Source organism: Protopterus annectens, chromosome 8.part0 (assembly GCF_019279795.1).
Source record: "Protopterus annectens isolate FY-2018-M chromosome 8.part0, PAN1.0, whole genome shotgun sequence".
Lineage (NCBI taxonomy): Eukaryota > Metazoa > Chordata > Ceratodontiformes > Protopteridae > Protopterus > Protopterus annectens.
The window spans coordinates 561,799,901-561,826,032 of record NC_056741.1 but is presented as its reverse complement, the minus strand read 5'-3'; the positions used below and the strand labels follow the sequence as shown (position 1 = coordinate 561,826,032).

At 41.2% G+C, this 26,132-nt stretch overlaps 1 protein-coding gene across 1 annotated transcript in view; it reads left to right on the top strand.

Moving 5' to 3' along the window:
- Positions 1-26,132, top strand: part of EIF2AK3 (eukaryotic translation initiation factor 2 alpha kinase 3) — a 928,830-nt gene that overhangs the window by 664,658 nt on the left and 238,040 nt on the right. The window contains exon 12 of the mRNA XM_044079283.1: positions 25,505-25,654. Coding sequence (XP_043935218.1) covers positions 25,505-25,654 — 150 coding nt within the window. The remainder of the gene's footprint in view (positions 1-25,504; positions 25,655-26,132) is intronic.

Genomic DNA, 26,132 nt, shown 5'->3' with positions numbered 1-26,132 from the left:
CTGCCACGTTTTCTGTCTTTAGAAATTATGTCCTTTTTGAATTCTTTAATTGCTTCTGTTTCTCATGTAACTAAACATACTTTAAAGTGTTCCCATGACTGTGCTGACCTTGTGGCCAGGACAGCAGCTTCTGCTTCTGTTATGATATGGTTTGCTTGGGTGTGTACACAGAAGTTTTCTGAAGATGTTAAATCTGAAATTTTGAATTCTTCTGTGAATAAAGAGGTTTTGTTTGGTCATTCTCCTGCTCAGGTACTCAAATAGTTTGACGAAGAAGGGAAATTGATCTAGAGGCTCACTCAGATTTTTCAGCCCTACTTCTCCAAGTTTACTTAAACCTTTGCTCCAAACTCCGGTTCCTTTTACCAAAACCAAAATACACAATAACAAAGAAGATTTGGCAAGAAAGTTTATTTTATTTATTGACATTTGTTAACCAGGTTAGTCCAGCTGAACCAGGGACCCATTTTCAATGGAGACCCAAGGAGAAAAGCTTCAGAACAATTACCAATTATTACAGTAGTTGCAAAATAAAATCAACAGATAGCATAGCAGAAGTCCACTAAGTAACAGCATAATATAGCATAGGTCTACTAACAAGCAATGGGTCTATAAATATCATATATGACATTGATTCTAAGATTGTAAGCATTTAAACAAGGAGCCATCCATACATAAAGAACAGTCAGAAATTGTATAAAGTGCTAATTGCAATACAATATTTTTTTTTACAATTATGTATGTGTGTGTGTGTGTGTGTGTGTGTATATATATATATATATATATATATATATATATATATATATATATATATATATACATATATACATACATACACACACATACACATACATACATTAAAAACGAGAGGATAGGGAAAAGTAAAAGGCTTACAAAACAAGTAAAAGGAGGTGATGGGTTGATGGGTTAATGGGGAAAAGAAGTTGAGTTGATAAGGGGAGAATAGGTCAGATGAGAGTTTGACATGGCAGGACCACATCTTTTGTAGATGAAGTTTTATTTCTTGTTTGAAATGGTATATTTGAGGATTTCTTCTTATATTGAGTGGGAGTGAGTTCCAAGCATGGGCTGCAGAGCATTTGTAGAGGGACTTTACAATATTTTTATTGGGTTTGTATATGTCAAGGAGGTATTTGATGGGGGTTGTAGTAGGAGACTAGGTTAGAGATGGAGGGGCAAGAGGAGGGGTCATTCAGGATAGTGTGTGTAATATGCAGTTGAGGAAGTAGTTGTTTAGAGAATTCTGGTCATTGGAGTGTCTTAAGGGTGAGGCAGTGGTGAGATTTGTATGGGAGATTGGAGACATATCTGGCTACTTTGTTATATGTTTGCTCTAGTTTGGTGATAAGTGATGTTTGAACATTAGTAATGACAGGGACAGCATAACGAAGACAGGGTAGAAGGAGAGATTGAGCTAGGGAGGGTTTGGAGGAGGATGTAAGAAATGTATGGTTGCAATAGAGAAGACCAACGTTTCTGGTGGGTCTTATTTATACATTGTTGGATATGAATATCAAATTTTAATTCATCATCAATAGTTACTCCAAGTAGTTTGGTATAGGGTTCGGGTTAAATAATGGTGTTGTTGAGGGTGGTGATAGAGAAAGAGGGTTTGTGTTGTGCAAGTGTTTTAGGAAAGAAGAGAAGTTTTTTTTTTTTATAGAATTAGTTGATTATCAGAGAGCCAGGATTTGACAGAGGAGAAGGTTTGTTGAGTAAGAGCTAGAAGTTTAGGGATGCTCTGGGCAGAGGTGATGAGAGTAGAATCATTGGTATATTGTAGAACTGTAGAGATGTTAGTAGCAGAGTGAAGTTTATTAGTGAATATGTTAAACTGGAGGGGGCCCAGAATAGATCCTTGGGGGATGCCAATATTTTGAGAGGAATGGAGATAGGACAATTTGCCAGCAGATGGGAATGTTGCCAAGGAGAGGTAGCTAGAGAACCAGTTAATGGAGGAGTTAGAGAGGTGAAGGTTGGAAAGTTTAGTTAACAGTTTGGTGTGAGAGGCATTATCAAAGGCCTTAGAAAGATCGAAGAATAGACAGGAGATGAGCAAGTTGTTGTCACGGGCTTCAGTTACTGTTTGGGTGAAAGAGAGTAATGCAGTGACTGTGCTATGGTAGGGTCTAAAGCCATGTTTGGTAGGAGTAAGGAGGTTGTTCTCAAGAATGTGTTTGAGTAGCTGAGTATGGATGAACACTTTCCAAGATTTTGGCTAGGGGGGATAGGATAGCAATGGGTCTAAAGTTAGAATGACCAGTAGAGTTTCCACCTTTATGGAGAGGGATTGTATAAAAGGATTTCCATATGTCTGGGACATGGGCTTAGAAATGGAACGATTGATATGAATAGAGATGGGTAGGCAATAGAATGTGCAGCAGTTTTTAGAAAATGGGAGGGTAGTTGGTCGGCAGAGGGGAAACAAGACTTAAGTTTATTTAGAAAATATTTAATAGTGGTAATGAGAACTGATTAGAAAAAGAAGGTATTGGGAGGCATTGTGTTAAGGGGTGATGGAGGGGTTGGGTCAGTACTGTTTTGTGTAGGTTTTTGAATTGTTTCTATGAATTAATTGTTAAGGAGGGTAGCAGTGTCAGTCGCAGTGTTGTGTGGGAAGGGGTTGGGAGTAGAATGGTTGCCAGGTTGGAGCAGGTTGTTGATGGTATTCCAGAATTTCTCTGCATTTTTGCATGGGCTACATTGGTTAGAGCAGAAAAAAGCTTTCTCATCTTTGTTGACTGTTTTTTGGTCATACTTCTGAGCTCTCTGAACCTCTGAAGTAGGAGAAGGGATTTGTTTTTAACCCACACTTTCCAGGCACCATCTCTTTTGTGCATGATTGAGCGGGTTTGCTTTGTAAGCCAGGGGGCAAAGTTGGATTTAATTCTGATTTTTCTAGAAGCTCAAGTGTGTCAAGGAAAATCTTATTGAGGTATTCTACAGCCTCACTGAGAGGCAGGTTATATAGGCAGGACCAATTAATTCTAGATAGTTTGGAGTTAAATGTATCTGGGTTAAAGTGGGTTAAGTTTCGACATACTCTGTGTATGATCTTTGGGTGAATCTAGGAATAAAGGTTGGGAGTGGTCACTTAAAGACTTAGGAAGTATGCCAGGGTTATGATAATGGTTAGGAGCTGAGGTAAGGATCCATTCAAGGATAAATCCAGATATAGAGTTTTTGTTAGATCTAGTAGGGGTTGATGTTAGTTGGTGAAATCCATGAAGGTTAAGACTGTGTGGGTAGGTGATGAGTACAGTTTAGACCAGTCTAAGTTAACATTCCCGAGTATAATGATTTTATAAGAGACATATTGAATGAGCCAAGATAGAAGGTCCTCTAGGATGGAAATATTATCACCCGGGGGAATGTAACCTGTGGCATATCTTTGGGGACGGTTAAAGTGATAGTTTACGATAAGAATTTCTGCAGGTTTAAAGCAAGGAACAGAGATGGAGAGTGAGGACAGGTTAAGTTCGGAGTAGAGGATAGCAATACCCTACCCCGCTTGTTTGCTCTGAGCAAAAGATTTTGTAACCAGGAGGTAAGATTTCTGTGTTAAGGATGTGAGGTTTAAGTTAGGTTTCTGATAGGGTTAGGATGTATGAGTGAAGTTCTGTTGTTTTATTTACAATACTTTGAATATTTAAAGAGAACATTTTTAGTGATTTGTGTGACAGAATGTTGGTGTGAATGGGGTAGGTGAGGGGGAGAAGTTTGAATTGTGATTTTCTGCAGGGTAGAGGCAGGGGGCCCTGGGTTGGGGTGGATGTCCCCATCCAAGAGAAGTGTATCAAAGAAAGTGAGGAGATATGCTAGTAGGTTCATAGTAGTAGGATAGCTTGGTTTCAGACTAATGGAGAGAGATGAAATTGGAGAATTATTTTTGAAGAGGTCAGAAGGTGAGATGGGAAAGAGAGATGGAGAGATTAGATGTAGGTGGGAGATGGTGTGGATGATAAGAGAATAAGGGAGAGTAGGTGAGGGCAGTTGATGAGTGGTGTATGGTTAGAGGTTGTTAGTGAGAGGAAGAAGAGAAAGGTGGCAGAGAGCGATGGAGGGCCCACATGTTGGGAGATGAGTAGAGGATGTAAAAGAGAGGGAAGTGCAGTGGATAAAGGGTATTGTGCACTAGTGTGGAGTAATAAGGAGAAAGTGGAGTTAACTAAAGAAAAGAGTAAAAGATAGTGGTAGGGAGGGATGGTATAGGGAGGGAACAGGTAAGTAATGTGACTAGAGGGTAGGAGAGTGTGGTGGGAGTGGTATCAGCAGAGAACAGGTGTTAATTGATTATAGTGGCTGATCAGGTAGAGGGAAAGGAAGGGTTGTGGTGTGGATTGCATAAATGTAATGAAAGTGGGGTTGGGTTGGAATGGAGTTAGGGGAGTGGAGTGAGCCCAAGCAGAGCGAGGGCAAAAGGAGGTGGTTGTCCCGTGTGTCAGAGGTAAGTGGACAGTAGAAAGACTGTCAGCTGCCTTAAACAAATAAGGACAGATAAGTCAGTATGAGCCTATCGTAGGAAGCAAGGAGAATAGGTGGGGAAAGCAAGAGATAATTTTACAGGCACACAGGTTGGTGAGCACTGTAAAGACTTAGTGGGAGATGGTAAGACTTGTACTGCTGTGTTTTAAACAGAGGGACACTGTTTTTAGGCACATTGGAGATTTGTACTGGCAGTAGTTGTGAAAAGTGTAATAGACTGTCTAAAAAAAATTGCAAGATGCCCGGAGTGTAATGGCACGGGGGAACTACTGGGCTCTGTATAATAATTAAATCTTATGAAATGCTGTCATCTAGTGGCCAACAGAGGAAATAATGAATCCAACTTAGCTGAGAAGCAGGAGGGGAAAAGAATGCTCCCTGGATGGTCTTTGAGTGTGCAAGCCACACAGGAAAATAGCACAGTGAGTTAACACAGTAGGCAATCACCTGTGTTAATTCACAGATGGGCACTTTTCCCATGGAGTAATTTCCCCAGGTATTCCCACAGGATGCAGTCTAGCAAGCAAATGGTTGATAGAGGCCGATAGGGAGAAGTACTAATGGTTTTCAGATGTGGAACTGGTTGTAAAAAAAAAAAAAAAATGAAACAAAACGGGAAATTATAAATAATGCTACAGGTACCAAAGGGTAGGAGGCAGTAAGAGGGCATGTAAAAGTCATGGAGCACGATGGAACACACCCACAATTAAGGGAACGGCGAGGGTATAGGTATAAATAATATTGTGCATAAGGTTGTAATGTGTGTGAGAAGCTGTTGCCAACAGATAATTGAATGGGCAGAGACCTAAGGGGGACTGTGATGCAAAGGCAAAATCCATGCAGTAGCTGTCAGCAGAGGGAGAAAGAAGAGTAGATTAGGGATAAAGGGAGAGTTAGAAATCAGGACAGTAGCACAGTCAGTAGATGGAGTAAAAAAGAGACTTAGATTTGAAATAGAGGGAGAGTAGAGAGCTAGATTACAACAAGCAGTAAGACCTGTTCAGTACATACAGGTATGCGGCCGTGGACGAGGCGACTTTATCCAACAGTAAAGATACAGTTTCACTTGTTCTTCCATATAGCAGTACTATTGGGAAAGCAGGTTCTGATACAAATAATAATTAGCAATGCATAAAATACAAGACATTTAGACCAGCTACAGATAAGTGAAGGAACTGTAGAAGGGTATAAAGCATTGAAATTGCTTAGGCTAGCTTACAACAATATTGTGAAATGGGCAACACTGAATATAGACATCATACAGTGAAAAAGAGTGGAACAGTTCTCATAATGCATTACTGTTTTATTATTAAAGTAGCGTTGCAAAGATGCATGGTATCCTCAGTTTACAAGAGCATTGACAACAAAGTGGCAGGAATAAAGCAACAGTAATAACAGTAAGTAAAACAGTATTCGTCACAGAACTGTTGATAAAAAAAGTAGTTATGACACTTACCGGCAGTACACAACACAGGGGGACAGGGACAAGCATTCAGTAGAGGAAAAAGGAATTTAAAAATGGCACCAGATCACGCTGACCCCTACATATTTCTGACTGGGATAGGAGGAAGGGAAGGAGGGTTGGATGTGATAGGTAGGGCGGGAACCAAGTAATGTGTAAGAACAAAGCAGCACTGGCCTGTGTATTGGAGGTAATTGAACAGTAGAAAAAATGTCATTTGGCTTAAACAAATAAGGACAGATAAGTAAGTATGATCCTATCACAGGAAGCAATTAGAATAGGTGGGGAAAGCGAGAAGTAATTTTACAGGCAAGCAGGCTGGTGAACACTGAAGACATACTGCAGTGTTTTATTTTGTGGGAGACCGTTAAGACTTGTACTGCTGTGTTTTAAACAGAGGAACAGTGCTTTTAGCTACAATGCAGATTTGTATTGATAGTAGTTGCAATTTAAAAAGTCTAATACACTGCCTAAAAGAAAATTGAAGACTCACTGAGTGTAATGGCATGGGGGAACTACCGGGCTCTGTATAATAATGAAATCTTATGAAATGCTGCCATCTAGTGGCCGATAGGGGAAAAATGAATATAACTTAGCTGAGAAGCAGGAGGGAAAAGAGCACTCCTTGGATGGTTTGCGAGTGTGCAAGTCACTAAGGTAAAACAACAAGAAAATAGCACAGTTAGTTAACACACCTATGTTAATTCACAGAGGGCTACTTTTCCCCTGATATTCCCACAGAGTGCAGTCCAGCAAGCAAATGATTGGTAGAGACCGACAGGGAGAAGTACTAACGGTCTGAATGGAACTGGCTATGTTAATTCATAGAAAGGTACTTTTTTCGTGCAGTAGTTTCCCCAGGTATTCCCACGGGGTGCAGTCCAGCAAGCAAATGATTGGTAGAGGCTGACAGGGAGAAGTACTAACGGTCTTCAGATGTGGAACTGGTGGCAAGCACAAAATGCAGGGTGACAGGGAGAAGCATTCGGTGGAGGAAGAAGGAATTTAAAAAAAAGTTCACTGAAAACAGAGGGAGCTTTCCAAAAAGGGGGACAAGCCAATAATACAGAAAAAATATTGCAGTATCCCCACCCCCACCCCACCCTGCCACTTTAAACTTGCCTCAGAGCCTGGTTCTGACCTTTTCTTTTTGGCTTCAGTTTAGGGTTGCCACCTTTCTACTGTGCCATTTCCTGACAAACAAGCCCCGCCCCATGCACAATCAAGCCACACCCATTCATTTTAATAGCCACACCCCTTGAGTTGTGATGACAAACTAGACAAAAAAGCTACATTTAAGCCTCACTATACTACGAAGACTGTACACCCTAGGAAGAAACACAGGTCAAGGTAAACATCACGGTGATGATAGACTAGAAAAAACAGTTCTACAGTCCAAGCATCCTATACAAATCATGTAATCATATATTCACTGTAACATCAAATGAGCTAAGCTTTGGTATAGACGGTATACCCTAGAAAACACAGATAAAAGGTAAACAGTTGTGATGACAAACTAGACAAAAAAGCTACATTTAAGCCTCACTATACTACGAAGACTGTACACCCTAGAAAGACACCCTAGGAAGAAACACAGGTCAAGGTAAACATCACGGTGATGATAGACTAGAAAAGACAGTTCTACAGTCCAAGCATCTTATACAAATCATGTAATCATATATTCACTGTAACATCAAATGAGCTAAGCTTTGGTATAGACGGTATACCCTAGAAAACACAGATAAAAGGTAAACAGTTGTGATGACAAACTAGACAAAAAAGCTACATTTAAGCCTCACTATACTACGAAGACTGTACACCCTAGAAAGACACACAGGTCAAGGTAAACATCACGGTGATGACAGACTAGAAAGACAGATCTACAGTCCAAGCATCTTATACAAATCATGAAGTCATTATACATTCACTGCAACCAAGTCCAAATAAAACCAGATTAGAAACTGTTCTAGTTAATCACCACATGTTGAACATCTAGATAGTTACACACATCTTGTCACCATCAATGAATGAGATAGTGCCAGCACAGCTAGTGAATTAATATAAATTTAATATTTAAAAAATTCACTAGTAGCTGTGCTACAGAACAAATGCGAGCTGTGGGTAACAAAATAGAAATAAAAGTGGCAGCTTAACACAACACGCTCACTGCCTCCGCTCTCAGCAAACTATTTCAGTTATCACCAGGCAATAAATGAAAGAATTCCAAATAGTAGCGAAGATCCAAACTTCTTTTAATAAAACAGGTTTAGCGCTTTCACTTGCAACAGGCAAGCTTCATCAGAACACAAACTAAATAGAATCAACAGTTTATATACAAAAAAAGGCGCCAGAAACTGACTAATTACTAATAATTACATTGTTAAAAAAAAAATTTTTCTTAAAACATCATAATGCATGTTCTTAAGTAAGATAAAAATAAGTGTAATATGTAAAAAATGCTAATCAATGAATAATACTACTCTGATAAAATTCAAATATAAATGTAAACACTACAATGGTACAATCAATTCATTAAAAGTAAAGGTTTAATTGAAATGTAGTCGTTTAAACCAGGCACTGTAGTGGCATCTGTATATACTTGCCACCATAGTTCTCTATAAAGTAGGTGGTTCTTAATGTTACCACCTCTAGGGTTGTTTTTAACTAATTCCAAAATCCCAAACTTAAAACTATGCTCACTACCATGTTTAGATATATGTCTAAATAGGGCATTTTTAGTGTCCTTCTTCCTTATGGAGTACAAATGAGAGTAAATTCTTTGTCTAAGCTGTCTCTCTGTTTTTCCGATGTAGAAAAATTGACATGCCATACATATTGCTATATATACCAGCATGGTAGACCTACAGTTTCCCTTAATTAAATGTAACCTAGTGTGACATATGTTGTTAAGACAAATAGTATTAGGCTCAAAAATGTAAAAGCATTGATGGCATGTTCCACATTTGGATGTACTAATTCCATAAGGGGTAGATGGTAACGGTTTCCTTTCCATAATATGTTTCAAGTTTTTACCCATTTTAAATACAAATTGTGGTTGGGTCCCTACCTTATCAGATATATCCTGTGCTGATGTCAAGATGTACCAGTTATTAACCACTATATTTTTGATCATCCGACTAAATGGACCGTATTCAATAATAAGAGAATTACAATAAGGTCGCCTACAGTTCAATGGAGTTTTGTCAGGAGGATCTGTATTGTTCAAAACAGAATGGACCATATCATCAGTTTCTACTCCATCTACTGTCAAATTGTTCGCTGTCCCCAACAATGGTATTTATGCTCCCATTGTCCCAAGACATATGTTTTGGTGTCATTCAGCATTACTTTGTCATAACCCCTTTCAATAAATAATTCAGTGATAACATTCAGTTCATTTACCATGTCTGCAGGTTTGGAAGTCATTCTCATGGCCCTTATGCATTGGCCTTTAAAGATGTTCCTTTTTAATTTGTATGGGTGACAACTGTTGAAAGCTAAATAAGAATTTGAAAACGTCTCCTTCCTAAAAATAGTAGATTTAAATCCGTTGATGTCCTTAGAAACTAAAGTATCTAAGTATGGTACACCCGTGTTGTTGTATGAGGAGGTAAAGTTCAAAAAGTCACTACTAGAGTTTAGGGTATTAATAAAACTCTCAAATGTATTAATGTCACCCTTCCAAAGAATGTAAATATCGTCTAGAAAACGGGAGTAATACACTACTTTGTCATAGTAGGGGCTATTAAAAATGTTATTCTCTTCCCAGTCTAACATGACTAGGTTTGCAAAGATTGGAGCGCATGCAGCGCCCATAGCCACACCGCTGATCTGTTTAAATATTTCTCCTTCGTAATAAATAAAGTTATATTCTAAAACAATACTCATTAGATCCACCAGGAGGGAAATTTTATCCCAACTGAAACTGGTGTGTTTCCTTAAACTCCTGGAAAAGGCCTCCAGTCCTTCCTCTATTGGTATACAACTGAATAAGTCAATAACATCGACTGAACTGAATGTTAAATTGTCCTCAGCTGTATGAATAGGGAAGTTACGTAAAAACTCCCATGAGTCTTTAACCAAATGGCTAACCTTATCATAGACAAATTTTAAAGTAGTGTCTATAAAGACGCCAATAGGGAAAGTCTTGGCCTTACTCCCAGAAATGATGGGTCTAAATGGGGGGTTCAGGTGATCCTTGTGAACTTTGGGTATTCCCACAATGGTGGCTAAGATGGGAAACTCAACCTTCATATATTCATGTTGTTCTTCGGTAATCCTTTGTTCTAATAGTAGCTGTGCTGGCAATATTTCATTCCCCTTGTCACACTAATCTTTGAAAATCTACCTTAATTCCAAAGAATTAATCCATTAAAAAAAAATCCACTTACCTCCAGAAAAATCAGCAGCAGGGCTACTAAAACAAGCTCTCAGCAGCAGAAGAGAACAGGCAGCTAAAGGGCCAGCAAGCAGGGGAACACACCACCACCCAGTCCACAGCACTTCTCCTACAGCAAGCAAGGCAAGCAGCAGGGCTAAGGCAATCCTTCCAGGCAGCAGGGCTTCCAGGCAGGGCTTCCAGGCAGCAGGCAGGGCTTCCAGGCAGCAGGCAGGGCTTCCAGGCAGGCAGGGCTTCCAGGCAGGGCTTCCAGGCGGCAGGCAATCCACTGAAGACGATGTCCAAGGCTCCAAGCAAGAATTTCAGATCTTAAGCAGCACCCTTTGTACTACAAAAGTAAAAGGTAAAAACTTAAGCTGATGGAAGCGCCGCTTTATATTCTTAAATTTTCGCGGGCTTTGCAGGGCTTTGACTACTAACTCTACGTGTTGATTGGCTGCTTGCTGCACGAGCCTCGTCTGCAGCAAGCAGCCAATCAACGAGAGTCCAAGACGGGAATGTTTTTTTTTTTTTTTTTTTTTAATACGCGCTGACGAGCCTGACGTCGCTATTTCCGGACTCCGAGTACAAGAACCGGAGAACCGGAGTGCCCTACTGATTTCCGGGCACTCCGGAAAAAAAACGGAGGGGTGGCAACGCTACTTCAGTTTGTTTCAGACAAATGAGCTCTAAAAATTGTTCAGGAGAGTTAGGGATGGCAGTAGGAAAGCCTTCCTCATTTTCAGAGGATTCCCTCTCATCCTCCAAATCAGACTTAACCTGTTGACCCCCACTCATCAGCATTATGCTTTCTTTGTGGATTATAGAACCATTTTCCCATGGGTCTATGAGGGGGAAGGGGTTTTACTTAATTTTTCTAGTGACAATAAAGGGCGCCTCTTGCTCTCTTGGAGCTCATTTCTTGACTTGCCTTTCTCAAAAACAAAAAAAATTCCTTGTTTTCCCGCCTTTCTGAACTAGTCTAGTCCAGTTTTCAGGCTTTGCTGAATCCAGGACTGTGGTAAAGGTTCCTGTGTTGTCCATATCATACTTGGATAATTAGGTGGCTTCCTTGCTCACTGTGAGAGAGGGAACTCTGAGCAGCCTATCTGTCCCTGTAGGAGTGGTCCCAACCCAGCAACTTGTAGCTCATTGGACATTTTGGGCTAATTGCTATCCTTTTTAATCTCCCTGGTATAAAAACTGCTTAGCTCGGGTTTGCGCATCGCACAGCGCTGTTTAGCTGCAGTTAAACTATTCCAGGCACCACGAAGTCTGCACTTCAGTTTTTCCCTTGAAACTTGAAACACTTCAACCCAGCACTAGAAATAAGGCAATTTAAGACTGGCACTTACTAAAACTAGCACTGGCTTACAGCGTGCACTTCAGCCCTATACTCAGGAAGTATAAGGCTCTTTACTCATCCAGTCAGCAATACAGTCCCAACCATCTATTCAGGCATGTTCAAGGGACAGCTTCAGGTGTGCTCTCCGGTCCAGCTGGTGAATCTGGGCATCCTGAGGCAATGTTACAATTGCCTCATGTACATGGCAAACCCCCTCCTCCTCCCAACCAACGCAAACAAATGTGAGTGATGCAGCTACACAGCCAAACTGGAGGCTAAGCTCTCTCAACCCATGACTGGATCAGCCAGTCACAAGGAGAAGGGCAACACTAGCACCACATTACCAGACTCACATAGACCAGCCATAGCTGCACCAGAAAACAACTCTCAGAAACACGCAAAAATATACTCGGAGGCTCTAAATAAGAACCTGCCTAAACAACAGACCTCCTAAGCATACACCCAAGCAACCCCCATCCCACAACCGAAATCAGGTAACACATACGTCACAATGTTAGTGTACCAAGCAAAAACAGCCCCTAAGGCTAAATAACACACCAGACACACTAGTAATCGGTGATTCTATCGTCAGGCACACAGACGTCCCACTCACTAGACCGAACAAGGAGAAGGTTACCGTAAGCTGCCTGTCGGGTGCCAGATTCCGCCACATAACACATGCACTCTGGTCACTCCACAACAAGTACAAATACGACTCTGTCATTGTACATGTTGGTGTAAATGACCTGAGACGTACCTCCCTGGACTACATGAAAAGAGACATGGAGGAGCTCTCTGACCATGTAGCCCAGGCTGGTGTGACTCTGACTCTGAGTAGCATCCTGCCCTCACTCAAAATGATGCCAGCATTCGAAGAAAAAATTATCAGTTTCAACAGTTGGTTAAACTACTGGTGTCATTCAAAGAGGATCCAGTACTTGTCAACCTGGGCTGACATGCTTGACAAACCATGTTGCTTCGCTAGAGATGGCTTTCACCTGTCGCCCCTGGGCTTTTGAATACTGGCCAAGACTCTTGCCGCCCCAATACTGCCTTTTTTAGGCAAGGCTCAAAAGTCAAACCCGCCTCCATAAACAACAATAATAAACAAAAACTGAGGGTAATGCTGCTCAACGCCAGAAGTCTATACCTCAAAATGCACGCACTCAAGGCTCTCCTTAGTATGGAAGAAATCGATATATGTACAGTGACAGAAACCTGGGTCAAGGCTCCAGAGAGCACCCCAGCACTACCAGGCTATAAGTCCTACCATACCTTTAGGTCCCAAAACCAAGACCGGAACACAAAAGGAGGGGGTGTGTCCATATTCATCAAGAACACCCACACCTCCAGGTTAGTAGCACAGCACGCAGAATCTGAGACCATCCAAGTGCAATTGACAGCGGGTAAATTAACTGTTCAATTTATAGCTTGCTACAGATCTCCAATCTTGTCTCAGGACCCTCACGCAGCATTCCTGAGAACATTAGAAAGTATGAAGATTCTACCCAACACCATGCTACTGGGTGACTTCAACTATCCAAACATTGACTGGGAAAACTACTCAAGCTCAAACGCCCTAGCCCAATGCTTCCTTGAGTTTATAAACTCAAACGCCCTTGAACAGCTGGTCACCACTCCCACAAGAGGTGACAGCATACTGGACCTGGTCATCACCAACATGGGGAACCTATGTTCCACACCTGAGGTAAACTCGTCATTGGTAAGATCAGATCACAAACTAATCACACTGGACATCCACACCCCCCCCCCAGTCAAGGAAATCAAGGTAAAAAACTTCTCTAAAGCCAACTTCACACTCCGAGATTTGAAGTTTGAAGTTTCAAAGCTCCCAATCAAATGGAAAATGATGACCCATCGGCAGAATCCTTTACAAGTGCCTTCTATGAACACCTTCAAGAATGCATGGACCGAGCCATCCCAAGTAAAACCAAGACCAACTCCTCAAAAAGGAGGAAGCCAGTCTGGTGGACCCCGGCCATAAATAAACTTTACAACAGAAGGAGGAAACTCCTGCAAGATAGAACAAAATCCCAAACTAAGAAGGCATCTCTGATTAACATCAGTAAAAAAACTGTGCACCCTCATTAAATCATCCAAGGCCAACTTCGAAAGAAAAATAGCCAATGACTCTAAGGATAACCACAAGGTCCTCTTTAACTATGTCAAGAGTCTAGGGGCAAACTCTCAGATATGCTCCGAGCTAGTGCATAATGGCCATAAATACACTGAACCAACCGACATTGCCAACATCCTGGCTGACAAGTTCAGTGCAAACTTCACCCCCCCCCCTCCACCAAAGGGGCTAGCACCCATCCCAGAAGAATGTGGCACTCCAGATATCTCAAACACACAAGTAAAGGCAGCCCTTGTAAAGGCCAAAAACACAGCATCAATGGGACCAGATGCTATCCCAGGCTGTGTTTTACACGAGCTTCAAAATGAACTAACCCCCCCATCTCAAATCACTATTCAAACTCAGCCTCTCTACAGGCTATGTACCCAAAGAATGGCGTACAGCAACAGTCGTACCACTCCACAAAGGTGGTGCCACAACTAACCCTGGGAACTATCGCCCTATAAGCTTGACTAGCTTGGTCTGCAAAGCCATGGAACGCATTATCATGGAGCTCATTAACAGGGACATTGGGAACCTCCAGACACTAGACCCCATCCAGTTCGGCTTTGTTAAAGGCAGATCTTGCCTGCTGAACTTGGTCGACTTCTTCGAAACAGTCACCAAGGCCATAGTTGAAGGGAAGGTGGTCCACACAGCATATCTGGACCTCGCTAAGGCGTTCGACACCATCCCACACTCAGGAATCACAGGCAAACTCACCAGCTTAAATATCAAACCCCCCCCCCCCCCCATGTCACGAGATGGGTTGCCAATTGGCTTTCAGACAGAACCCATACGGTAAGAGTGGCAGGCGCCATGTCTGACTCTAAACCAGTCACAAGCGGAGTCCCACAGGGCTCAGTCCTGGGACCCCTCCTGTTCGGCATATATTTCTCCGAAGTACAGGCAAAGGCGGAGGGGCTGTGGCTAACCAAGTTCACAGATGACTGTAAATTGGGTGCAATAATTGACTCTCCAGCTGACACAGACATTGTGCAAAAGGGTCTCACAGAGAGAAACACATGGTGCCAAAGTCACGGCCTCAAGCTAAATGCCAAAAAATGCATAGTAATCCCATTTGGGAAAAACAAAGTACCTACAAACTACCACATAGATGGGAGTCCACTAAGTACAGAAGAAGTAATTAGGGACCTGGTACCCAAGTAGATAGCATGCTCTCCTTTGATAACCACATAGCCAAAACGGTCAGGAAATCCTTCTATGTGGCACACTTGATCACAAAGTGTTTCTCATCCAGATCCAAGGAGGTGATTGTTCCCCTTTACTCCTCATTCATTAGGCCCATAATAGAGTACAATGCCCCATTTGGGATGTACTTCACTAGACACCTGCAACAACTAGAAAGACCAAAGAAGTACCTCACTAAGAGGATTAAGGGCCTTAAACAATTACCCTATGAAGCACGACTAAAAAAGCTCCAGCTCTTCTCAGTCGCTTACCGTCTGCTCAGAGGTGACCTGTGCCTGACCTATAGGGCCATGTCAGACCCTGAACTAATGGACATGCTTCACCTCAAAAAAATGAGATCCCTCAGAACCACTCGTTCTAGCAACTTGAACCTATGTACAACAATAAACAGGACATGCTGGAGGGATAGATTCCTGTCCCAGCGACTCCCCTCACACTGGAATAGAATCCCAATCCATATTCGACAGAGCTCCTCTCTGACCCTCTTCAAGAGAAATCTTGATGAGTGGATGGGTAATCATAAGTTCTACCCTGGGATCACTTCAGGAGCCCTGTTGACAGAGGCCCAGGTTACTAATCTAATGGGGAGGCGAAAGCCATCACTTTGTGGCTAGGCTTATAAATGCCCATGGGCAGATTGCCTAGTACTTACCTATGACCCTGTTTGTGAATGTTCCAGAGTTCAAAATGTCCCTACAAATTTTGATAATCATTCTCATTGTTGCAGTAGTCTTTTGCTGTATAGGTTGTATCCTGTCTAGGAGACAACAGCTAGTCAGCTTCACAAAGCTCTGGTTCCCTTTCATACCTTCTGATTAGTCAACCCAAAGGAGGGAAATCAGCAGTCAGAAGACCATACCTCTCAAACTGGAAACATCAAAAATCTGGACAAGGCCCATGAAAAATAGATAAAGTAATATCAATTGTGATACACAAAATTTTTCACCTACTTAAACTTCTTAACTTTAACAAGCAATAAATATTGCAATTTTTCGTTTAAACCTGGATATGAGGAAGCATTTAGAACCAGTTGCCATTCTAACTCATGTTCCTCAAGTAATAAACCAATAGGGCCACCTCTAATGTCTGGCAAAAAAAAAATTTGTGTGTCACAATTTAAACGTATTGTAATACTCAGATTTTTACTTAGAATTAGTTTTTAACTCGTATGTACTGAATTATTAATAAGATTTTATCAGGTTGTCTTTGTGCGATATATTGTTTAAACACTGTTTAATGATTGATCACATGTTTAAATGGATTATTGTGATGATTGACTTATCTTGTCATGTGATGACTAGTACGGGTGGGTTAGTTTAAAAACTGTTACTTTGTTTCAGTTTTTTATTTCTGAGGAAGTTACCTTATGTGGGGTGACGAAAAGCATTTTAAGTTGTAAAATAAACTTTTTTACATTTAAATAGAGTTCTGCTTGAGACAACTGGATTTCCTTTCACTAGTTTGTTGCTTGTTATGGAATTGGCCAGGAGCAATTACCACAAGCTTCCTCACAAACTGAGCCCACTCACACAAGACAGTGGGAGATTGATAACACTCCGGTTTCAAACATTTTCAACTAACTGCCTTGGATGATGACTTTTTTAAACACCTCTTTCCGGAGGACAGGTTCTAAAGGAAGCAAGCAAACCTGCTACTAGAAGATCTTGTATTGGCAAGTGGAAAACATTTTTTTTTTTAGTTGGTGCCAAGCCAATAGTCATGGTCCTGTCAGGGATTATGCATCAGAGGACCTTCCATCTTTTTATTTGTTTTTAATGAAACAGTTTCTTAAGGGAGTTTTATCCGAGACATTCTCATAAACAGGTTGCTCATTCTTAGGATTTTAACTTTGTGCTGAAAAACGTTAAACATCTCTCCATTTAAACCTGTTCATTAAGCAGACATAGTGTCATTACATGGAAAACTGGTCTTCTCTGTGTTCTGACATCAGCAAGAAGAATATCTAAGTTGCAAGCTCTCATGGTGGGTGAACCATATCTGGCTTTCCCTAGAGATAAGGTTTCATTAAGAACAAATCCATCATTCATGCACAGCATTGTTTCAGAGTTTACTTTGAATCAAACCATTAGTCTCCCAGGGTTGTATCCAGGTCCAAAGAGCCAGGGGGAAGGGAGTCTATATACTCTGGGTGTGCATACGCAGCTCGGTTACTGTCTTGACCGAACAAAGTCCATCAGAAAATCTTGACCAGCTATATGTTTCTTGTGTTAGGACAAAGAAAGGATAGCCAATATCAAAACAGACTATTTCTAGATGGTTGTCCTCAGCTGTTGTCTTTTGTTATTTTCACCATGGTAAATCAGTTCCAGGCAGTATAATGGCTCATTCTATTAGTGCCTTCTCTTCTTTGATGATATAATGGAAAGGGATGGACTGTAGAAATATTCTAGAGGCTTCAGCATGATCCTATCTACATATCTTTACAAGACATTACAAACTGGATACATTTGTTAGATCTGGGACAAGATTTGCTAGGACCATTTTCTAGGGTCTCCTTGATCCGTATCCCTCCTCTTCTCAAGTTGGATAGGCTTTAGTAATCAAATCATAATCAACCCATATAGACTAAAGGCTACTGCAGCAGTGAGAATGAGGAACTTCGTGCAGTTGTGCAAGTTGCACTTACCCATAACAACAGATGTTGGAATTCCTCACTGCTGCTGTAGCCGCACCAACACTCCACCCTTCGGTTTTTGTTCTTGGTAGGTACTGGGCTATTGGCCCTAGGGCCTATATAAGCCTAGTCAAACAGTACCCTGGCTTTTGCCACCCAAGAAAATTATTTTCCCGTGTCCCTGTCAAGCAGAGCCACAGAAGTGATTCTTGAGGTGAATTCCTATTTCCTATCCAATCATCAAGATTTTTCTTGATGACTGCTAATGAGGAGCTTTGTTTGATATAGATAGGCAGTTTGTTCCAGAGTATGGGAAGTCTCTGGGACAGGAATCTATCCCTCCAGCCTGTTCTGTTTATTGTGGTGACAAGGTTTAGGTCCCTAGAGCATATAGCTCGGAGGGATTGGGATTTCTTTAAGTGGAGCATGTCCAACAACTCTGGGTTTGACATAGCTTTGCATGTTAGGCAGAGATCGCCTCTGAGTAGACGATATGCGACGAAGTAAAGCTGGAATTGTTTGAGACTGTCTGCGTAGGGCATCTGTTTGAGGCCGGTAATCCTCTTTGTGAGGTATTTCTGCGGCCTTTCCAGTTGTTGTAGATGTCTTGTGAGGTACATACCAAAAGAGGCGTTGTACTCTATAATGGGTCTAATGAGTGATGAGTAGAGGGGAACAATGACCTCTTTTTTCCTGGATGAGAAACCTTTTGTGATGAGGTGTGCCACGTAGAAGGATTTCCTGACTACTGTGGCAATGTGATTATCAAAGGAGAGACTACTGTCCACCTGTGTCCCAAGGTCTCTTATCACACTTTCGGTGTTAAGTAGACTACCACCTATGTGGTAGCTCATGGGTAGAGTTTTTACCAAAAGGGATGACAATGCACTTTTTGACATTGAGCTTGAGGCCATGGCTTTGACACTAGGCATCTGTCTCAGGGAGGCCCTTTTGTAGGATGTCCACATCGTTAGGAGTATTGATTATGGCTCCTAGTTTGCAGTCATTTGTGAACTTTGTTAGCCAAAGACCTTCTATGTTAGCCTGTACTTCAGAGAAGTAGATACCAAACAGGAGAGCACCCAGGACTGAACTCTGTGGTACTCCAACTTGTCACTGGTCTGAAGTTGGATTTAGAGTCTGCTACTTTTACAGTCTGGTTTCTGTCAGTGAGCCAGTTGGCAACCCATCTTGTGACATAGGGATTTATACCTAGTTTAGTGAGTTTATCTATAATTCCAGAGTGGGGGATGGTGTTGAAAGCCTTGGCGAGATCTAGATAGGCTGTGTGAACCACCTTACCCTAATCGGCGGCTTTGGTGACCGCTTCAAAGAAGTCTATCAGGTTTAGGAGACATAATCTGCCTTTTACAAACCCGAACTGGGTAGGGTCCAGAGTTTGGAGATTACCAATGTCATTGTTTATAAGTTCCATGATGATACGTTCCATAGCCTTGCAGACCAGACTCATCAGGCTAATGGGGCGGTAGTTCCTTGGGTCCATGGTGGCTCCCCCTTTTGGGATAACCATTGCAGTGCGCCTAAGCCTGAGGTGAAGCTGTGACTCAACATGGTACTTAGGTGTGGTGCCAGTTCGTTCTGTAGTTTGTGTAGAACTCAGCCTGGGATGTTGTCAGGTCCCATGGATGCTGTGTTCTTGGCTTTGGAGTGTGTGTTTTTTACCTGTGCAATCGTGATTACAGGAACTTTGTATTCTTCCGGTATAGAGATGGGCCCTTTAGGAGGTGAGAGAGGGGTAAAGTTAGCACTGAACCTATCTGCCAGGATGTTGGCAATATCAGTTGGTTCTGTATATTTAGTGCCATTGTGCTGTAACTCAGAGCAGATCTGAGTGTTGCCATTGAGATTCTTGACATAGCTATAGAATGCTTTGTGGTCGTCTTTAGAATCGGTGGAGAATTTGTTTTCTTAACTAGCTTTGGAGGATTTTATGAGGGATCTCAGCTTCTTAGTGAGGCTGACCAGGGAGTTCCTCCAGTCATGGTATTTTACTCTTTTTTCAACAGTTTCTTTCTTCTGTTGTAGAGTTTGTTTATGGCAGGGGACCACCAGATCGGCTTCCTTTTTTTGGCGGATAGCATCATGGTTCTGTTAAGGATTGCACGATCCATGCACTCATGGAAGTGCTTATAAAGTGCATTTGTATAGGATTCAGCAGTCGTACCTCTATTGTCCATCAGCATGGGTGTCGTGAAGTTTGCCATTTCTGTCTTAAGAAGCGCAATGTTGGCTTTGGAGAAATTTTTTATGGTGGTTTCCCTAATGGGGGGTGAGGGTGGGATGTGGATGTCTAGGGTGATTAGCTTGCAGTCGGATCTGACCAACAAGGAATTGACCTTTGGTGTGGCACACCTGTTGCCCATGTTGGCAATGACCAGGTCTGGGATATTGCTGCCCCTGGTGGGAGTGTGGATAAGTTGATCCACGGCGTTGGAATTTATAAATTCCAGAAAACGTTGAGCACAAGAGTTGGTACGAGTAGTTTTCCCAGTTAATGGTGGGGTAGTTGAACTCACCCATTATTAGGGTGTTAGGTTGTACCCTAATATTTTCCAGTGTATCAAGAAATGAGGAGTGAGAATCCTGGGGCATGGTGGGGGGATCTGTAGCAAGCTACAATTTAGATTGCGGTCTTGCCGAGAGTTAGTTGCACTTGGATAATCTCGGATGCATTATGCTGAGCAGCTAGCCTGGAGGTGTGGATATCCTTAATGAATATGGACACGCCTCTGCCTTTAGTGTTTTAGTCCAGGTTAGGTGGCCGAAAGGTGTGGCATGAATTATAGCCTGGTAATGCAGGGGTGCTCTCTGGAGCCTTGAACCATGTCTCTGTCACTGCACAGATGTCAATGTTCTCCATTTTAAGGAGTGCCTCAAGTGAGTGCATTTTGAAGTTTAGACTTCTAGCATTGAGTAGCATTACCCTCAGATTTTGCTTGCTTGTACCTGTTATGGTGGTGAATTTGTCATTTGAACTTTGCCTAAAAAACTTCTTGTTAGGATATAAAATTATTTATTACATGTTTTAATGGTTCAGAATGAGTGCACTCATTCTTAACTTTTGGCCAAGAAAGTCCTGAAGAATTTTCACTCTATCTGCTTATTTTCCTTCCACAGGGCCAGCCAGTCGGCAGTCAGATTGAAGGTGTGGGAAGGAGCTAGAACTTTTGGAAGCTGGTTGGTTGTTGTGTCTTGGGCAAGACACAACCCATATATTCAGTCTAAAGGCTACTGCAGTAGTGAGTAATTCAAGCATGTACTGTTGTGTAAGTGCAACTTACACAACTGTACTTTTTCCATTTTCAATGAATAGAGTTCACAAACAAAGAAAAATAAGTGTGCAACATCATTTTTAGTAGTTGTCTTTGCCCTGTGTTATTGTGAACCTTCTTCCCAGGTTAGTTGTATTAAAGAAGAGTATGTGTTTTGCAATGTTTAGTGTAGGATGCTAAGAGTCCATCTGTTAGTTGGTACTGTACTGATATAGTTAGTGTGAGATTTAACTTTTTATTTTGTACCCCTTTATGGGTTCTGTGAGACCTATGTTTACACAGTTTTTCTTAAGTTGTGGGTGACTGTAGTCTCCCATGGATCAGCCTATTTACTGGTGTAATTGAGGAACCAAAGGATTCCGTCCCTCTCCATGCACATTTGTGGAGTGTCAACCTCCTTGTGGAAGTAAAGGGATGAAACGGCTGCTGCTTCTGAGTGTGGTGCTGAGATCTGTGCCTCACTACATCTCTCTTTAACTGTTTTGATTTTAGTCATAATGCTCTAACTTTATTCCTCATATTTAGCCTTGTTCCTCCTAGATTTACTGGTCTTGTTCACAAGGTTAGACTGTTTTAAGATACTTGTGCTGTTAAATTAGTGCAATGATCCCTTGTCATTAACTATATGGTTGTTAGTATATGAAGACCTTCTGTTCTGAAAAATGATAAAGTGGACCTCTTTCAGACCTTCTGCTATGATTTTTAAAGGCCAGCGCTATGATTTCCATTTCTCAGAGGTTGAGAGGAATGTCTCCTGTCCATTCACAAGTAAACACACAGGTGATCTCTTACTAGTGTTTAATGACTTGACAGAAGTGTGTGAGACCACTAGTTCAGTGGTAGACATCAAAGCAGAATCAGTCTTAAGCTTTCCAATCTTTCAGATTTTGTATTTCAAGCACCTTTCTGAGATTATATGCAAGCCCCTGGCTGTTTTCTGCCCTTGGTAATGTTTGCATTAATGAAAGCCACTGAATCAATGTTTGAAATTATTCACACTTTGACATAACCCTCACAATCATGGTCTTGGCTTTGCTGGGGGGGGGGGGGGGGGCTAAACACAGTAGCTCAGCACTAATATCTCCACATGACATCCAGGGTTCAGTCCTGATCTCTGGTCAGTGTCTGTGTGGAGATTGTATGTTTTTCCAGTATCTGTGTGTGCCCCAGTACTTTCCCTTATAGTTCTGGTGGAGGCTGAATTGAAAAGGGTCTGAAGAGGACTTGCCCAGTTAACAAATAAGTCATACTAGACTCGGAGGGAAAAAAAGAACGTGTGATATGTCATCTAAACTTGTGTTGTGGTCATTATTGATGCACTTAGAATGTCATTGCTTTTTAAACATTAAACACTGATGAACTTTCCAGTGTTCCATTATAGGAGGAAATCCAGAACAAACGAGCATTTAAATGTGTCTTTGGTTCTTGGGGGCATACACATTCCCTGCTCTTTGTGAAGGGACGCCAGTATAAACAGTTGTCTGTGGGCAGCCCATGTACAGGATCTTGAAATTTTAAAGAAAACCTACAAGAGAATACAGAAGGTGGATCCACTGAAATGGTCCAACTGCTGTAGAAAGAAACTTGAAGATCAGCTAATGTGTTAAGTACTTCAATATCTTTTATTTTGTAAAATACATTTTTTTCCAAGGCCCACTTTTCTCTGCTTGGTAAACTTCCAAGTTTGAGCTTGTTATGCGTAAGGAGCCCAGTTATATTGTTCATAGGAGCTGTGGGGATGTACGTCTTAGAAGAGATCTCCTGTTTGTCCCTTAAGTGGTTTCTGACCTCTCACTGTACTAATCTGTTCACTTTCATTTGTTTTTCAGATTCTCAGAATAATGGAGGGCACATGCCCTGTTTACTCTTTTACTCAGTTGTGGATGGTTTTGCAGTTGTCAAGCTGAACTTTTCAAATGGATTTTCAGTTTGATTTTTTTTTTAACCAAAAGCTAACAGGCCAGCAACCAGGATAAATCGATAGGACACACCAAAATGATGGAGCTTGCAGTTTCTAATGTTTATTTCAGGAATGTTTCTATAGAAAACATATGTGCTACTTGCCACATGGTTGTGGAAGCAAGACTTTAAGAAACATTGTACTTTGCATGTCCATTTTAGGAGTACAGCATTGTTTCTAGGGATGTACTACAAGACAGATTCCCCTGAACCCACTTTCTGGCACTTTTTTCCATTTAATAGTTATGAGATACTGTTTGAATTCTGCCCAGGTGGTCCACTTGTTGTTGGCCATCTTCAAGATTTACTAACACTGTGGTTACTCACATTTATGCAATTTCCTGTATTTTGATTGCAACAGTGGCAGGTTTTTAAAAGGCTCTAGTTTTGATTTGTTTTCTTATCTCCTGCCTGCATATCATAGTGGTCTTTCAGTATCTATTTGCCAATTTAAATTTTGTGTTTCAGAGATTGCGCTTTCATTGTTGCCACCTTTTAGACTTATACTTTGTGCTACAGTGTCATGTTTGTATGGCTCACTAATACTAGTGTAGCTGCTCTTGCAGGCCATTTTAAACCTAGCCAGTTTCCCTTTTTGTGCTCAAAGTAACCTATCCAATTTGTTTATAGACTGGCCTTACCCATCCCATCGTAAATAATTATATATATAACCCCTAGTAAGAGTAACTGAGCTCATACATTAGATAATTTTAGGGGACCTGTGCATGGGATAAAGCATTTAAGAGCTGCCTCTGTCCATTAGTAGTACAGGGGGCAGTCCTGGGGTAAATTTTCTGTTTCCCATTCATCTATCTAAGTTGCGCTTGAAAATGGACAGGGATGAACTTTGTTTTATGGATGAGAAGTCTGTTCCACAGCAGTGGTATCCGGTTTGGTTTGGAGGAATAGGAATATTTCATTATGTTGATGTTGCACAAGAGGTTTAGATCCATAGAATGAGCATTTCTGATGTCATTTGACTTGCTGATATGCAGTAAATCCCTCAGTAATGGGTCAGAGAATGCCTTGTATGCCAGACACAGGTCACCTTTTAGTCTGTAGGATACTGAGTTTAGTGACAGGGCTTTGAGTTGGTCCATTAGGACATGTTGTTTAGACCTTGTATCCTTTCAGTAAGGTATCTCTGTGGGTGTTCCAATTGTTGCATGTACCTGTGAAGATATATGCCAAAAGGTGCATTATATTCAATGACTCAGCTTAATGAGGGCCGAGTAAAGGGGACAGTGACATCCCTAGATCTAGACGCAATCTCTTTATGACCGGCACAGTATAGAAAGACTTTCTTACAGCAATACACACATCTTTATCCTGTCATCTTGCATATGTACACACACGCTTTCTCACTCTCTCCCTTTCTGACTGATAGTCACAATTGTTTATGCTTTTTGGGCCTCCTTCAGATTTTGTTTTTGTGGAGGTAGGGGTATTTTTATATTCGTATTCTTTTTTTTTCCCCCACTGATGGAACAGTGCAGATCCACTCATCTAAATTTGTTTGCTGTGAAACCTACCATGGGATGCTCATACATTATTTAATTATGGCACATCTCAAAAAGATTTTGATTTTCGGTATTTTTTCAGGATATTCACCATGCTTTAAAATTATGGTTTTAAACCACAGAAATGTTCTTCACCCTGCAGCTAGAATAATAGCACTGAAAAATAGGTAATTGTCCTTCTCTGAAAATGAGCAGAGCTGGAATTCAAAGTCTCAAGAAACATGACTGCCATCTGTAGCCAAATAAAAAATAGAAAAGCTCATAGAAACTGTTCTTGTTAAATGGAAGTTAGCATTCCAGCAGCAGACATTTAAACTTTAAAGATGCAGTTCTATACCAGGGCTTTAGAGTCTTAAACGCACTGTCATTATACGCTGGTTGCTTAACCCTACTGCCTTACTCAAACAAGTGCTGCCAAGTGGCACCTGCATAGTTAACCTGCTAATGGAGATGAGAGCTTTCTTTTAAGGACTAGAAAGTACAGGATAGAGGAGCTGAGGAAGCAGTGGGTACTTAATGTTAGGAATCTGGTGTTTTGTTGGTAAGAATGAAAATGTAAAGACATGTCAATGCCACTCTGGGTTTGAGGTGTAGTGGCTTGTGTTTACAGCTTTGGTGAAGTGATACTGTTGAGAACTTTGTGGGGTTTCTGAAGTCCGGTGATTGCTAAGAAAAATGTGATGATTTGAGTCTGTTTCAGTCAGAAGCTATTGACAGAGTTTTTCTCCCATTGTCTTTCCACAGAAAGAGTACACTTGAGAGTTTGGTTTTAGAATGGGGTAAGGTGATGTAGACTACACCAGAAATTGTAATTATTTTTGAATATTGTTATTGCAGTGTTGCATGAAAAATTAAAACACAGAGTTGAGTGATTTTGTTTACCATTCTTAATCTTTGGTTTTACCTTTTTTGTTAGTATGTTTTTCACTATGATTAACTTTCACATATATTGAAACTGGTCATTTCCTTTTTGGTCTTTTCTTGCACTCATACATATATTTCCATTCTACTTTTCTTAAATGAGACTACAGTAAACATATTTTTCACATCTTTGCAGGGACCTGGCTCGAGAAAAGGTAATGCGAGAAGTAAAGGCATTAGCTAAACTGGAGCACCATGGAATTGTTCGATATTTCAATGCCTGGCTTGAAGCACCTCCTGAAGGTTGGCAAGAGAGAATGGATAAACAGTGGCTAAAGGATGAATGGTAAGCAGTACTTGATGTTAGGAATCTGGTGTTTTGTCATTATAAATGATCTGAAAGTTTTGTAGTGTTCTGGAGATTTTCCATTACTGTGTCACGTCATATAATGATTGCCAAACTAGCAGTTATCTAGTTATTCTGAGTGTATGCTTGGTTAGATTGTATCACAGAGGAGAGTTAACCTTTGTCTGCTTTGGTTGAGGTGCACAGCACCAGCCTTCTTAGACAGTTGCATGCTAAGCTGAATGGAGCTCAGTTTTGAAGACAGGAGGAGGACCGAAGCCTTGGCACACCGTGAAGTATAGTGGCTAGGTGAAGTTGTTGCATTTGATACCATTAAGTTGTAGTGTGGCATATCTTTGAGTGTTGTCATCATTATTATTTGATCTGAAGTTATTTTTATTTGCTCTTCAACCTGTGGGACACGGGTTCGGGACAGATCCGACTCTGCTGCATTTCTCCAGCATCGAATCCGAGCTCC